At 40.9% G+C, this 16,811-nt stretch overlaps 1 protein-coding gene across 1 annotated transcript in view; it reads left to right on the top strand.

The window, feature by feature from the left end:
- The window catches only part of scara5 (scavenger receptor class A, member 5 (putative)), a gene marked incomplete at its 5' end in the record, with an annotated part of 62,876 nt that overhangs the window by 30,853 nt on the left and 15,212 nt on the right, over window positions 1-16,811 (top strand). The window contains one exon of the mRNA XM_079645318.1: window positions 8,733-8,798. Within this exon, the coding sequence (XP_079501444.1) occupies window positions 8,733-8,798 (66 nt within the window). The remainder of the gene's footprint in view (window positions 1-8,732; window positions 8,799-16,811) is intronic.

The following is a 16,811-nucleotide window of genomic DNA, read 5'->3' as shown; positions in this document are numbered from 1 at the left end:
TTTCCAATCCATCCCACTCGCTCCGCCTGATAATTTCTTTAACAAAATGAAAAAACTTTTTTGTAATTTTATTTGGAACAATAGACGCCCAAGGCTGCGTATGACTCTGTTGTACTTACCGTATGAAAGAGGTGGGTTAAAACTCCCTTTCCTCCAAGGATACTATTGGGCTGCCCAACTAAGAGCAGCCTCATATTGGTTTGACCATCAGTCACCACTGCACTGGATAAAGATGGAGGAAACAACAACTTCTAAAGGTCCCTTATACCTCTACATTTATTCTGCAAATTTAGCCACTTTGAAAAGGCACACCGCAAACCCCTTTGTTAGAAATACACTGATAGTATGGCACGAAGTGTTAAATTATCTTGGGGAAAATGCTCCACTATCCCAATTCTCACCTATTTGGGGGAACAGAAATTTCACGCCAGGTACTAATGACCTTGGTTTCAAGTTATGGGCAGACAGAGGGATCAGGAAGATTTCAGATCTGTATGAGAATGATACTCTTTTAAGTTTTATGGAGATCAAGCAAAGATTTGGCATTGAGCCTAAACACTTTTTCAAGTATCTTCAGATAAGAAGCTTCATAACAAAGACACAGAACTCTGTAAATCTTCCCTCACAAAACTCTTTGGAAAGGACAGTCCTGAACCAACATGGAGCAGCTGGATTAATTTCAAAATTTTACCAGATTATCATAGATGCAACAAAAGAATCTTCAGAGGATAAAAGATTGGCATGGTGTTCAGACCTTAATGAAGATATAACTGTAGAAGAATGGCAGGATATATGCTTCCAATGCCAGGTGCAAACAATAAATACAAGGTTTAAACTCCTCCAGTACAAATGGTTGATGAGAACATACTTTACTCCAGAATTATTGCATCGCATTTACCCCAGTACGCCAGATACTTGTGTCAAGTGTGGTATTCATAAAGGTAGTTTGTTTCATTGCCTCTGGGAATGCACCCTCATTCAAGATTTTTGGAAAGAGGTTATCACAATTGTATCCATCTTTATTAAGGAACAACTTCCACTCTGTCCCAAACTTTGTATTCTTGGTCGTTTCCCAACAAGCTGTACGCTTAGCAATAGCTGTAAGAAGATGGTCATATTCTGTCTTCTTGAAGCTAAACATAAAATTGCACTATCATGGAAGTCTGTTCATAGACCAAGCAAACGAATTTGGATTGAGGGGCTACTGCAATGCCTTGCATTGGAAAAGCTTACATATGCCATTAAAGGGAAATATAACACATTTGTAAAGATTTGGGGCTCATTTATGCAGTTTCTTGAGGGGGATGATTTCGTGACAGCTTGGTAGTCTGTTGTTCTTGCTTTATTTAGTTTTGTTGCTTTTTGTTTTGTTAACAAATCACAATATGTATTGAGGAAATACTTGTATGTGGGATACAACTGATGTCCACATGAACATGTGGATGCTTGTAAAATGTTTTTCATTCTTTACGTTTCGTAGGAAAACACAATGTAACAGTTAGTTATCAAACCAGCACTATACCACTAATATCTGCATTTTTTTTCAAGTGCCTTATATGCCTATTGTTGTGCCTATTGATGTGTTTTGTTTTGTATTTTTGTACTGTAACTGAAAAAAGACAATAAAAACATTTGTCAAAAAAAACTATCTGGGGAAGTTGTGAGGTGCTATGTTTTTTTTTCTTTTGATCCTTTTCACCTGCAATGCCTTAACTGCATGCACATTTGCGCATTTTAATTAGGTCTAGTTAACGCCTAATTTGCATATCAATGTGGCGATTGTGATGACGTTATTAGATATACACAGTTTACTGCATTCACCTGTAGTGTCTCCCCTTAGTACATTAGCCTGTATGTCCATGATACGTTGCCTTAGCTAAACCTTGAGCTAACTTATCCATTAGCTGCCTACCTTAGTTAGCCTAACAATATTTGTTTTTGTCTTCTGGCTAATTAGCTGTAAACTCGAGGCACTGGCAGCTTAGTCATTTGTTCATCACCACTCACCTTCAAACAAGCCAAGAAAAGCCGGCATAACATGGGACTGAAAGGTGGGAGGTGCTGCTACCTGTCTGTCTGAAGTGACGGCCGATGACTGTCCGCACCGCTGTGGGCAAGACGTGGAGGGAGGGAGGGAGGGAGGGTAGAGAGCATCGGAACTTCGCATAATCTGATCTCCCGACCTGATATTTTTATTTTGTATTCAATCAATATATTTTTGGAAAGGGAAAATGTGCGCAAACAGCAGTAGATATTCATTTATTGAAAGAAAAAAAAGCACCCCATAAAAAGAGCACTTTCTCTGGAGGAAGAAAAAGGGCAGGGGCTCAAGCCCACTTTGATGTCTATGTGTGCATGTACCTGGTAGTGTAATGTACAAGTAAAAGTCCTGGAATTTAAAACCTTACTTAAGTAAAAGTATGAGCCAATTTAAAGGTGGGGTAGGTAATTTTAGGAGAAACCAGCTCGAGTGCGCTAGAATTTGAAAATAAACAGCCGGAAAAAATCTTCCACTTCCTTACAGAGCCCCTCCTCCAACACACACGAATGCGCACATGACCAATGAGGGCACGAGATAAGTTTGTGCACAGATGGAAGGCTGACAGGCAGGTAGGCCATCCAGTTATTTTAGCCGGGCCGGCTCAGATGATTGGTCGTGCTTTTTACAGCGCCACGGCTTCCATTGACATTTTTTGGGGGGATTTTTTGTCAAAGCACTTCAGATATTCATTGCTATCGGGATGTTAAGAGCATTCCATGGAATAAAACAAAAAGTGTATCTCGAGCCGGTTTCTCAAACTGACCTACCCCATCTTTAACGTTGCACCATAACTTATTGGTTGATTTGTACTTTCTATTCATAATCTAAATCTGCAAAGTGACTATCTACCGCTTCAAATACATGTAAATACCTCCAACATATAGCCTGTAGTGGTAAAGAAGGATAAAGTAGCATAAAATGGCAAGACTACAAGTACCTCAAAAGGATACATAGGTACAGTAATCAAGTAAATTAATTCTGTGAAACTGTAAAACAAAGGATGCTATGTGCCGCATACACACAGATGCCAGTGTCAATGTTTATTTTGTTCAGTGACTCATATGGGTTAGAGTTAGGGTTAAAACCCAGCTTGTGGCTTTGTACGATGTAATTTGATTTAACAGTCCTCTGCCTTGCGAGGAGTAAACAGAAGAAGAACAAGGAAAATGTAATCGGGCAACAATAGCTACCTTGGATGAACACACATGAAAAGAGTGTCCCCCACAAAATGAACAAATGTGGTGCATTGTTAGACTGACAAGTTAATTATGTAAAGAGTTTCAAATGAGTGTTTTTCAGGATAAATGGAGACTAGATGAAGAAAAACAAGGTTCTCTGCGGATGTTTGGCCATCTACACTCTGGCAGTTTACAACAATGTCAGTCTGTGCCTCCACCCATCTGGAGTCTGTGTGGGTTTAACAAACCAGCGGAGGGTGAAGAGTTTGTTCTCTCTGCTGTGAGCGGGGCCTCAGCCGTGGAGACTGAAGGCTTGTTAAAACAGCACTGAGGAGCTTCATGGTTTCTTTTCATGGATAGAAAGACGGATCCAGAGTTAGTAGACTGAGCAGGGAGTGAATGAGTTGTTTACGTGCTTCTCTTTCTGGTTGTAAAGCTCCACTGATCAGCTGAGTCGAACAAGCCATGATTACGAAGATATATAATCTGGCATTTCATGATGTAAAACCACTGCATTTTCCTCGCTACAGAGAAGGAAAAATACACAAACGTACAGACTGACAGCCCAGAAATATTTTGTGTACGAACATTTGTTTATCTAGATATTGACATCACAGGCAGTGGAGCTCAGGATACAGGAGGCTAATATTTGATCAACTATCATGCTTGTTTTAAACACCACAGAGTAGGGCTGATCAATTAATTGTAATCGCGATTACGATTATGGCTTTCAACGATTACGAAAGCAACGTAATCGAAATAAAACGATTATTTTTTAATTATTATTATGACTTTTTTTTTTTTTTTTTTAGGTTTCTTTTTTTTTTAGGTTTTTCAGTTGAATTATACTTAAAGTTCACGGTGATCAACTGTTAAAAACATACTGTTCAACATTTTTTCCGACAATAAATGGATGTTTTCAAAGTCAATGAATAATCACATAATAATCGCAATTACAATTACTGACCCAAATAATCGAGATTATGATTTTTGCCATAATCGAGCAGCCCTACCACAGAGGATTTATTTATGTTTTAACAGAAATGTGCATATTACGGAAGTTCAGAAGTGTGAGGGAAACTTCTGAAGCAATTGGAGAAAGGACTCGGGGAGACACGAGGAGAGCTGGAGCTTTGATGTCAAACACTGACGGTTCATTTGGAGCTTCGGCCGGAGAATTCACAAGACATGTCACGGGTCACGATTTGACCACAGAGTTGAGATGCCACAATTAATTCTGAAGACCCCTCCTGTAGCTCCAGGTTTTAACTAGTTCAGAGTGGAATAATCAACATTCTTCACTAGATAGACTAAACAGCTGAGGACACTGAATCACAGTTGTTGTCGCTTATGGCTCGGGGTCATCTACACCCCGAGAAGGATGTGTTCCAGGTGTCCCACGACAATAACTATCTCTGACCGAGAGTTGCCCGGTCACAAACTGGTAGCATCAACAAAATGCTAGGGCAGCCCCTCCTTAAAGGTGACCTATCATGCAAAATGCACTTTTGTACGTCTTTTCTACATGAATATGTGTCCCCGGTGTTCCAGGGAACTCACCAAGTGTCCGAAAACACAACCCTCTCTATTTTCCTCCATACCCAAATCTCTTAAAAAGGGGCTGCAACGGATCTGATACAGACAGATCCAGATTTGAACACTTCTATGACGTCACAGAAGTGGCACTACGGCTATTGGGCCAACTCCACCAATCAGGAGGAGACAGCCACGGACATTGCCGTTGGAAAGCGCTGGAGACGCTGTAGTACATATGCCAGGCCTGTGGATGGTGCTGTTCTCACTGAATCAGCCCATGATGCAAAGACAGTGTTCAATTGAGCGAAATGAGGAATGGCTAAAATGCATGATCTGTTTGGTATTTTGAAAAATAAAAAGTATAAATATGCCTTATATAGGTATGGCCCTACACTATGTTATTCAAATATAGCATGATAGGTCCACTTTAAGGGAGATAGCGGCTATCCAAGGCTGGGCATCTGCCTCAGAGGGCAAAGGAGGACATGACAAGTTATTGATGCAGTTCGTTAGACAAGTTGTTGTTTCTGAACAAGCGTTGTTTGTTTTAAGTAACATGAGGAATTCAAAACAAAGCTCTCTGACAGTGATCTCATGAGTTATCTGATTAATAAAGGACCTGTGGTTTCATGTTGTTGACTATGAAACCATACTGATATTTGGAGTTGCTGGACATAACCATATATTGTAGTATCAATCAATCTATCAAAATACTTTATTTATCGGAAATTAGGTTTCATGACGGTTATACCAAATTATAGTCAAATAAATACATATATATGTAAACTTAAGGAGGAATGAAAATGTGCAATAAAAATCCTTGCAGCCACGGGGACAAAACAGTAAACTGAGCGTCTGGGGATCAGGAACGAGACGGGGCGTTCCTGCAGTAGCATGCATATGAGACGTTTAGGGAACATCATTGTGAACAATAGGGACCAACCAGTTAGGGAATGTTTTGTCTTCTCTGGAAACTATGCCAATAGCAGTTTGTTTGTGAAAATACTGTTTTTTGGGGCATGTTTCTGCATTTATTCGACAATGTTGAGACACTAGAGACATAAACATTCACACACATCCATCACCACTTCCATGTGTTGACTGCAAGGGCTGGGATTGCACGACAGACCCTCCAATTGGTGCACGACAGCCACGAGCATTTGACTATGAAAGCTCTCCATGCATCCAATGTTTAAGATATTTCAGTCTGAACAAAATAAGTACCATCCTAGCAGATGCTAAGGCAGTTAAAACAGTACGCATTCAGCATTAGTTTGAATCAAATGTCACTGCTGTGTCCTGTGGCTCAGCAGCAGCTCTCCAATGTGTTTTTCTCGCAGTATTATTAAGTTGTTAAGGATGTGGTCAAGATGTGACACTGACAGCTGGGTGTGGTGTGAGATACTCAGCAGTAACACGCAGTAAGACATCGAGTGCCACCTCCACTGGCAGCTGCCTCTGTGGTCTTGAACGTGAACAAAATATAGTCAAATTAAAGGTGGATGAATGCCAACTTAAAGCTGATCCTCTTATAGCTTCCTGGCAAAGACAGACTTGTGGCGTCAACCCATATGGCTGGAAATTAGCAACAAATGGTGCTGGAACAGTCTAATGCTGCGGATGTTATTCCCATACTTTGGAAAATATCCTATTTTGAAATGAAAACAAAGTGTTGCATCCAAGCTGCTGTTTGAAGGGAGGTGTCGTGCATGAACGTACATTTTGCACAAACCACAAATGAGGGGATTTCTTTATTCCCATTTTGTTTTTTTAACATCCACACTGTAGATCTTCCAAAAACAAATTCCTCTTCACTGCTTCCTTCAAATAATCTTTATTAAATTCTTCAGTTTTCTCTCTTACTGCTTCCTTTCTATTGCCCTCACACAAACACAACATTTAACCCGGACTTTCGGAGGTATATTAAGCTCCGGACACAGGCTGGGTGTCCTCTAATTGTTCACATGTTATGCCCATATCACATGGCAAGATTACAGGGTGAACTTTTTTAGAGGCTTCTGCAAAGAAAATATACAAAGAAGAGGAAGTGGGTGTGAGAGGAAAGCGTTTGAAATCTAAGCCTTAACATATTCGAGCTGCTGCTCTGTGTTATTTCAGATTGCTTTGCCCCCCTGTGTTTTGTTGAGTGTGGTATTCAGCCGATTAAAAGGTCCACTATTGTTACTCTTTCATTACAAATGGGATATTATTACAATAATTACTAAAGCCATGCGGTAAAGCCAAGTGGTGTTGGAAAGGCTTTCTCTAAATAGGAAACGAAAAGAGGGTTTTATTTCAATATTCCAATAAATGTCACTTATTAGACGCTTTTATCCAAAGTGACTTACATACTCAATACTGTGGGCAATCCCCACTAACGCACTAGTCCACTGCGCCACAGCCTCTAGTATTACAAGTTTGTTCTTAAGAGTGCTTATTTGATTATGTTTGATTCAGTCGGACACAGTATATAAAACATAAACGCACTTATTCGAAAACCTTTAAAGAAGATAGAAAATCAGAAACACAGATTGAATCTAATATTGGCTCTGGATATAATATAAAAAAACAAGGTGTTATACGTACAATTCAAACATGACTCCGCTCGCTTCACTGGCTTCCAGTAACTGCTAGAATCCACTTCAAGACACTGGTACTTGCGTACCATGCTGTGAATGGATCTGGCCCTTCCTACATCCAGGACATGGTTAAACCGTACACCCCAGCACGTGCACTCCGCTCTGCATCAGCCAAACAGCTTGCTGTACCCGCACTGCGAGGGGGACCCAAGTTCCCGTCAGCAAAAACACGTGGGTTTGATATCCTGGCTCCAAAATGGTGGAATGAGCTCCCCATTGACATCAGGACAGCAGAAAGATTACACATCTTCTTCAGACTGAAAACTCATCTCTTTCGACTCCACTTCGAGCGATTGAATTACTAACAAAGAACTTATATACTAACAAAGGACTGGCTTATCTAAAGCCAGTTGAGTAGCACTTGAAATGTTTTAAGCCCCTGTCACACTGTCCCGAAATCTACCCCCGATGGACACACGAATATGGAATTGTGAATTTCGCACGAAGATGGCCCCGAGCCACACACGAAGGCAACATTTACATTTACATTTAAGACACACAACTGCAACGAAAGTACCACAAACAATTATGTTAAAGTATTATGATACTGTACTGATATTTTCAGACTTTGTTCTTTACTTTCTCCGTCTTTATATGTAGAAGATATTACGTTTTTTCCGTGATGTTGTTTCCATAGCAACAACAACTTCCTGTCAACTCGCCTTCAAAATAATATATTATATCCTTTTCAGTTTCACAGAACACAAATTGGGTTATTTACATAATATTTTTACATGATTTTGTTGTGCAATAAAACAACCCGATGGACACACGATAAAGGAAATGTTCAAATTCGGCTCTGATCGTAACAACATCGGGACATTCGTGAGGGCATCTTAAGCCATCTTTGACATGCCAAAGATTTTGCCACCGCTCCCGAAGTTGCTGGCGGAGCCTGAGAAACTCCACCGGCGGTCATACGATGGCTTAAGATGCCCTCACGAATGGCCCGATGTTGTTACGATCAGAGCCGAATTTGAACATTTCCTTAACCGTGTGTCCATCGGGTGTCCATTTCGGGACAGTGTGACAGGGGCTTTAGCTCTATGAAACCTGATGTACTTATATCATTCTGTTTTCTTCAAGTTTGTATCTTCTTGGTCGAATGCACTTATTGTAAGTGGCGTTGGATAAAAGCGTCAGCTAAATGTAATTGAATGACTCAATAACATTTGCAAGCAGAAGTCTAATGAGTTTGTGAGGAGCCTGTTGTGATTGGTCTTTGGGATTGTAGCCTCTGCAGACCATTGACATGCAGAAAAACACACTACAGGAAAGGGTGAAGAATGTGTTTCTGCTCCTCTAAAGTCAGAATGTGTTTCTCTGTTTTGTCTTCAGGCGACAGAGGAGAGAGAGGGTTCAGGGGGGAGAAGGGCGATCGAGGAGACCGAGGAGATAAAACCGGTAAGAGCTTAAATATATGTTCAACAGCTTTTTATTGCCTGTAAAACAGCGTATTCGTGTTTTTCTCTTTGGGCGCATTGCTTTTTCTTTTGCTTCAGTTGCTTTACAAGTGTTTTGCTTCAAGCACGTAGGATGACGGCACACAAATAGACCAGAACTGAGTCAGGTAATCCTGTCTTAAAACAGTACATTGAACATGGCCTGCTTGAGGATTCAGAACTGAAATGTTTTATAGACTTCCTTAGGGAAACCAAGTTGGAAAAAATGATGTTACATTCAAAATGGACCGCTAATTAGTCTGGTGGTAAGTTCACGATCCAATTTCTCTACACCCACCATACCTTTTTTACATTAAAACATTTAATATGAACAACAGTAAAAAGGTTTATGATTTCACGCTGGCGTTGATAAACTCCTCTGAATTATGGGTAACAAATGTACAACCATTTTGAGGTTTTTTGCTCCACTTTTCAGTCTGTTAACGACCTCCGGTGGTCATTACATGAACATTTAATAATTGCACTTTACTTCATGAAACCACCATAGTGGGTCTTGGTTATTGTTTTGATTAAGAGATAACTAGAAGTAGAAAATTGCATATTGTATGGTTAAAAGATATGTTTTATTTGACTGAAAATACAAAAACAAAACAATAAAACCAAATAAAACGGTCAATTATAATGAAAATAATCTCCTGTTGACGGCACACGGTCATAGTAGAGGAACAGGGCTGTAATAAAAACAGATACATCAGTGCATATTAGCCGAAGAGTGATATAAGACAAAACAATTATGAGCTGATTACTCAAACATCTACTACACCTGGGCCGCTTCTCAATCTCGAGGAAACTGGCTTCCAAGCCAATATTTCAAGGATGCTACGTCATCGCGTGCCGCCGAAGGACTGTTCCAATCTCCAGCATACTTGGAATTCCACCGAGGCCGCGTCCTTGGTTTGGGGGTAATTTCAAGGCTGCACATGGGTAGACTTTGCGTCCTTAAAATCCCCACAATGCTTTGCGCACGGACCAATTTCCCCAAATCTGTGGCAGAACACTTGCTAGCCTGTTCCACTCTTCGTTTTCTGAATGCCAGGAAGGATTCTTGCCTAGCTTCTGAAGGAAGTGACTCGGAAGACATGTGCTACCAAGCAAGCATCCTCGCGATTGAGAAACGGCCCTGATATGTTTTCCAAAGAGCTCTTTAAAGGAAGTTGAAATTATCGGTATCTGCTTTCCTTTTGCGTAATCTCGCGGTTTCCGACACATTATGAAGAACCCCATGGCATCAAAAGAACTTGAAAACCATTATTTGTATAAATATGTCTTGTGGTGGAAACTGAACCCTCGTACAAAACCACCAAGAACTGGGTTCAGGTAGAAAAAAAAAAAAACTCAAAACCGCAATTATAATTTTGTTGCCACAGCTGTTTGCAATTTGCTGGTTCTCCAAGTGATGAGCGATGGAGTAAAGTTCACATCAAGTAGACTTTGAACCCTCGACCATCCTGATGGTGTTCCTGCCTGTTGAAGAACCGTCGAGGATCGGTTCTCTCCTCACTTGCTTTACGAGAGACCTTTGAGGTTTCAGAGAAAGAAAAACCTGGACCACACGCTGCCGGCTGCCAGGAATATCTCATCTCCGCAGCGTCGTGCACTTTTCTTGTCACAACCCTCGTGTGGCTGATTTCTCTTTTGATGCATGGCTCGGATCGTGTTACGCTTCAAAGCATTCGATGCATACCTAAATAATCACTTAGCGGAACGAGTGACCTGAAGACCGCGGAGGCTTTGTGTTGTGGGTAAAAACAATCTGTGCACACATGTTGACACGAGGTGAACCTGTCATACGGGAAGTTATGTAACTGAAGGGATCAACTTCTTAAGCTCTTCTGGACGCTTTGACAGCACCAAAAACGGTATTTCAGTGTAAAAAAAAAAGAGCGCAAATGGACCACAGATTGAAGTGATTTATGAGATTGATAGAAGAAGAGGGAATAGTTTTCTTCTACCTGGATTGATGTTCTTTTAAATGATAATGAAGTCTCTTAAGTCACCAAAATAGCCTAAAATAATCACAGCTTGAACCCTGTACAACACCTCATCTCTGGCCAGCAGAAATATCAAAGCTTCATTTTACTTTACTCTGAAAACCCACCATTTGTACATATTGAATCACATATTTCACACTGTACCTCATTGCATTTACATTTTGATTCAAAACTTCACTACTTAGCACACACCATGTTTATAGTTTATTTAATAGTAGTAGTTAAGGCTATCATAGTGCATTCTGCTTTATTCTGTAAATGTTATATTGTGCATGTTTTTATTGTGTACTCTATAGATTGATATCTTTCTATTAATATCAAGATGTGTGTATATATGTTTGGCAGATGGCCTAAAAGTTTGTCTCCATATATCTTTAAATGCAGTACCAGTATACTATGTGTCTGTATAGTCATATATGTTCCCTTTAAAACATGATTGAATGCTGTTTTGTTATAACACCCAGCACCAGGTTGAAGATAGTCAACATGCTACATACTGTGCCTTAAGTGAGAGCAAAATAACATCCTTTAGACATTATTAATGTTGTGACCCCTGATTTGGACAGATGTTTGAGAATATCGTAAACTCTACTGGACCGCGTAGATTTTAAGGCTGAAGACATGAAATGTGTCTATCATTAGCCAAGGCTAAAGTCCAGCAATTTGCCAATTACAATTCCCCAAAGACATTTTCCCTAGCGTCTCTTGGAACTAAACGCCCAATTTTTCATTTTTTAGGCCATTTTGTGTAATTTTCACTTGACAGTTGACATATTGCAAGAGAGATTGGAAGTGATACACACACACACACACACACACACACACACACACACACACACACACACACACACACACACAGACACACACGAACATACACACACACATACACACACACACACACACACACACACACACACACACACACACACACACACACACACACACACTTTGTAACCCTCCTATTGTCTTAGTTTTCCCCCGTGTGTGTGTGTGTGTGTGTGTGTGTGTGTGTGTGTGTGTGTGTGTGTGTGTGTGTGTGTGTGTGTGTGTGTGTGTGTGTGTGTGTGTGTGTGTGTGTGTGTGTGTGTGTGTGTGTGTGTGTGTGTGTGTGTGTGTGTGTGTGTGTGTGTGTGTGTGTGTGTGTGTGTGTGTGTGTGTGTGTGTGTGTGTGTGTGTGTGTGTGTGTGTGTGTGTGTGTGTGTGTGTGTGTGTGTGTGTGTGTGTGTTATCTGATCCGGATGGTTACTAATTCCTTTTCTTTATGGCGGTCATTTTTGACCACCATTTCTGTTACAAAGTTGACTACATCATCCAAAATTCAATGAAAGTGGTGATCAGCAATTTAATATGTTCAAATGTCTACTGTGAAGGATATCATAAAGCCTTAAAGCAATCGAATGTAAAACAAAAAGTTATGATTCATGAAAGTAGTAAATCGGTCAGATTTGACCCGAAGACAACAGGAGGGGTGATCCAGTTTGTTGTGGGTCTGACGTTTGACAGGTTGTTTTTACAGTCAACCTTTGCAGCTAGGGATACTAATATATAAATGTTTTCAGCTTTGACTCATGAAAAACATCTTGTTATTATGTTTATGTAAAGTTCAGCTCAACGCTCTACTTTGTGCTGCTTCCCAACGTAAATACAGAGTAACAGAATCAATATACATTTACTTTGTAGTCTTCAGCTCTCACGTGTGTTGAAAAACTCCAGACATGCTCTGTTTTCAATACTTATGTTCCTTTCTGATTTGCTGGATTCAATTATCCTTTAGCTGGAACAGAACAACTCAGGTCTCCCACAGTGTAGTTTAATCACATTTTATTCATTTCTAATTTGACGCAAACACAGTTAAACAAAGACACATGCAGAAATACTCGTGCTGAGAACAGTATAAAACATTGAGGTGAGTCTGTCTTTTCTCTTTTCATTTTATTCTGCTGAGTCAGATACAGTTTGATCCTTTTTATGATTTTATTCACTTTTCTTTAGCGGTATTGTTTTGAAGATGTTATTGGATTGAGCACGGCTGTTTCCCCCTGCTTTCAGTATTCGTGCTTAGCTAAACTGTATTTACCAAACAGATATTTCAGTGGTATCAATCTTTGTTCTCAGCAAGGAAGGGAAGAAGAATGGTCTGCAAAGGATTTTAGCCTTTGCAGACCATTTACATGCACACAAACCTATAGAACACACTACAGAAAGGGTAACCCCATTTCAATCAGGAGAGACGGTTTTAATGTAAGAATACATATTTATTGCTGAGATACACAAATTAATGTAATGGTGATTTTGGCGATTAGGCCCCTTTGTGCAGGAAGCATCATTCCGGAGGGGAGAACCGATCCGATGAAACCCCCCGGGGTCTAGACCCTGGTGGTGGTGAATAGATGGTTGGATCAGTCTGAAGGGGAGTGGCTTAGCTTGACCCTGGTGGTGGTGAATAGATGGTTGGGTCGGTCTGAAGGGGAGTGGCTTAGCTTGACCCTGGTGGTGGTGAATGGATAGTTGGGGTCGGTCTGAAGGGGAGGGGCTTAGCTTGACCCTGGTGGTGGTGAATGGATAGTTGGGGTCGGTCTGAAGGGGAGGGGCTTAGCTTGACCCTGGTGGTGGTGAATGGATAGTTGGGGTCGGTCTGAAGGGGAGGGGCTTAGCTTGACCCTGGTGGTGGTGAATGGATAGTTTGGATCGGTCTGAAGGGGAGTGGCTTAGCTTGACCCTGGTGGTGGTGAATAGATAGTTGGGGTCGGTCTGAAGGGGAGGGGCTTAGCTTGACCCTGGTGGTGGTGAATGGATAGTTGGGGTCGGTCTGAAGGGGAGGGGCTTAGCTTGACCCTGGTGGTGGAGAATGGATAGTTGGGGTCGGTCTGAAGGGGAGGGGCTTAGCTTGACCCTGGTGGTGGAGAATGGATAGTTGGGGTCGGTCTGAAGGGGAGGAGCTTAGCTTGACCCTGGTGGTGGAGAATGGATAGTTGGGGTCGGTCTGAAGGGGAGGGGCTTAGCTTGACCCTGGTGGTGGAGAATGGATAGTTGGGGTCGGTCTGAAGGGGAGGGGCTTAGCTTGACCCTGGTGGTGGAGAATGGATAGTTGGGGTCGGTCCTAAGGGGAGGGGCTTAGCTTGACCCTGGTGGTGGCGAATGGATGGTTGGGTTCGGTCTGAAGGGGGTGGGCTTAGCTTGACCCTGGATTCAGAGGGACAGGAGGTGAAAAGGGGTTGAGGAGGGTTGCGTAGAGTCACCTGAAATGACAGCTGTCAGAGGGGGGGGAGCAGAATTAAAAGGTTAGGCAGAGCGCTATGATAGGCTCTTGGGAATAGAGCGAAGTGATTGGTTAAGCTTGAGAGTGACGCCCCCGATCACTTATTGAGAGGAGAGAGAGTAGTTACATGGGAATAGTGAATGATGAGTAAAGACGGCCTTTCTGGTTGAACTTACGCTGAGCTTCATAAGATTATAATTAAAAGCGTAATCGTCAAATACACAATAGCTCAGCGTAGTTAAATCCTCCAACAATGCAACATACAATACATCTAAGACATAAAAACAAGCTGATATAGTGCAAGAAGAAAAATAGATAAAATAATGCAAGTCACAAAAGCAAATGCAGATATGAGTGAACAATATACATGTAAAATAGAAGAACACGTCATTAAAAGAATCTTAAATCAAATACATGTATAGCGGAATAAAATAGTAAAAAAAATACTGCAGTTTAATCCATATAGAGAAAGAAAATTGGATTGAACATTTCACAAGTATCACAGCGTAAGACCTACAAGAAAACAGACTCACAACACTTTTCAATTTGCTATTTATAAAAAAAATTAATTTGGCAAACTTAGGACATTTCCATAATTATTGAACTATTGCATCAAAATGTAAAAAAAAGACCACATGAAAGTCACACAAACAGACTTCAAACTGAGCTCGCATTGTACGCCAAATGATGGATGTGCATGGCCAAGAAATTCAAATTAGAAGCAAACAAATTGCACTAAACAGAAAGAAGAAAACATCAAATTAAATGTAATAAAAGAGACACAACGAGGACACAATGTGAAGGACAAAAGCATCTGAGATTGGAGGAGGACATTTTCTGAACACATGGAGCTCGTTACATTTTGTCCAGCAGCCAAAGTGTCCAATCCAGAGCGTTCCTGCCAGATACACATTAGAAACACGGGACGCTCCGTGTTCTGGCTGTCTTCAGGTATCCACAGTCTGTAACCCCCCCCCTAACATACCCCAACCCCCCCCCCCCCCTCACATCCCCAGACTAAAACCTCCTGGACGACCACCAACAATTATTGGATCTCGCTCGTCCGGTTCCCCCTGGACGATAACAGTCATCATTATATCCGAAGCACAGGAAGGCTTGCTATGAAATGTCAAGTGCGGTCCAAGTTATTGAGTTTATGGTGAAATGCTCTGGTGTTCCAAGGTGAACATGAGCTTTAAATATATATATACATATATACGGATAAGTAAGACAGGATCTTTCAGCGTCTGCATTATGTCTCACAGAAGAATTTGGTTTGGTTGTCAACTTTTCGAACTCATGCATTGTTTTGCACAAGCTGGAAAAAGTCAGGATTATGACATATTATTCAATCTGGTGTTATTTACGTTACATCACACATATAGGCCCAAAAAACACACATGCACAACCAGGACCTTTTGTCTGATAGGGAATAGAACCGATGACCCTCAGCTAGGTCACTACAGACTGTCAGGGAATCATTTCCATAGATGTCCTCCTTTGCCCTGATGACCAACCTTGAGCAGCCGCTATCTCCCTTAAGGAGGGGCTGCCCTAGCAAGTTGTTGTTGCTACCAGTTTTCGACCGGGCAACTGTCGGTCAGAGATGGTAATCGTTGTGGGACACCTGGAACACATCCTTCTCGGGGTGTAGATGACCCCGAGCCATAAGCGACAACAACTGTGATTCGGTGTCCCCAGCTGCTTAGTCTATCTAGTGAAGAATGTTGATTACCCTCAAAGCAAACTAGTTAAAAGGTCCTACGAGAGAAAGGTGCTTCAGAATTGATTGTGGCATCTCATCCGTGTGGTCCCGTGACATGTATTGTGAATTCTCCGGCCGTAGCTCTAAATAAACCGTCAGTGTTTGACATCAAAGCTCCAGCTCTCCATCGTTTCTCTTTGAGTCCTGTCTCCAATTGCTTCAGAAGTTTCCCCCACACAGACTACCGTACCAAATTATACTTAATAAGTACATCAACTTAAGTTCCAAGTGATTGATTGAATTCAGCCTTTTACTGTTTTTTACCACAGGTTTAACAGCAAAATGTATATTCTTATATTTTTGATAGAAGGTGATGAAAACCAGATAATGTTTTCATCACCTGTTAAGCTTTTGCTCCGGTAAGACACATATTTAGTTAAACGAGGCACATTTACCTGTCTAAGATTATAGTTTGTATTGTATTTAAGGCAAGGCAAGTTTATTTATATAGCACCTTTCAACACAAGGTAATTCATTCATTCATTCATTACATTAAGAGCATTAAGAAACACATTATAAAATGGCATTTAAAAACACTCATTTAAAAGCAAAGAAATGAAAATGAAAAGTCTTATCTTGTAAGGTTCATATAACTGAAACATAATGCCTGTGTCTGCCTGGTGATGAGATCTGCTCCATAATGATTGATTTAATGGACTTGGCTTCACCCTAACTTCAAGTTACATTAAACGAGTCTTGATGGCTACAAAGGCTATGTAGCATTACGCTAACAGGCTAAGGCTATATTGCATGTCAGTCCAGATGGAAAAAACATCTAAAAAGATACTCTTATAAAATGGTGGGAGTGTTACTGCTGTAAATGGTAAGCTGGACAACTATTCCTCATACTTGTGCTCTTGAATTTATCTTAAAACTAATGCTGTCAAAATTATCGCGTTAACGGCGGTAATTAATTTTTTTGAATTAATTACGTTAAAA

Source organism: Notothenia rossii (assembly GCF_949606895.1).
Source record: "Notothenia rossii genome assembly, chromosome: 8".
Taxonomy (NCBI): domain Eukaryota; kingdom Metazoa; phylum Chordata; class Actinopteri; order Perciformes; family Nototheniidae; genus Notothenia; species Notothenia rossii.
The sequence above is the reverse complement of the archived record's forward strand: the minus strand, read 5'-3'. Positions and strand labels throughout refer to the sequence as shown.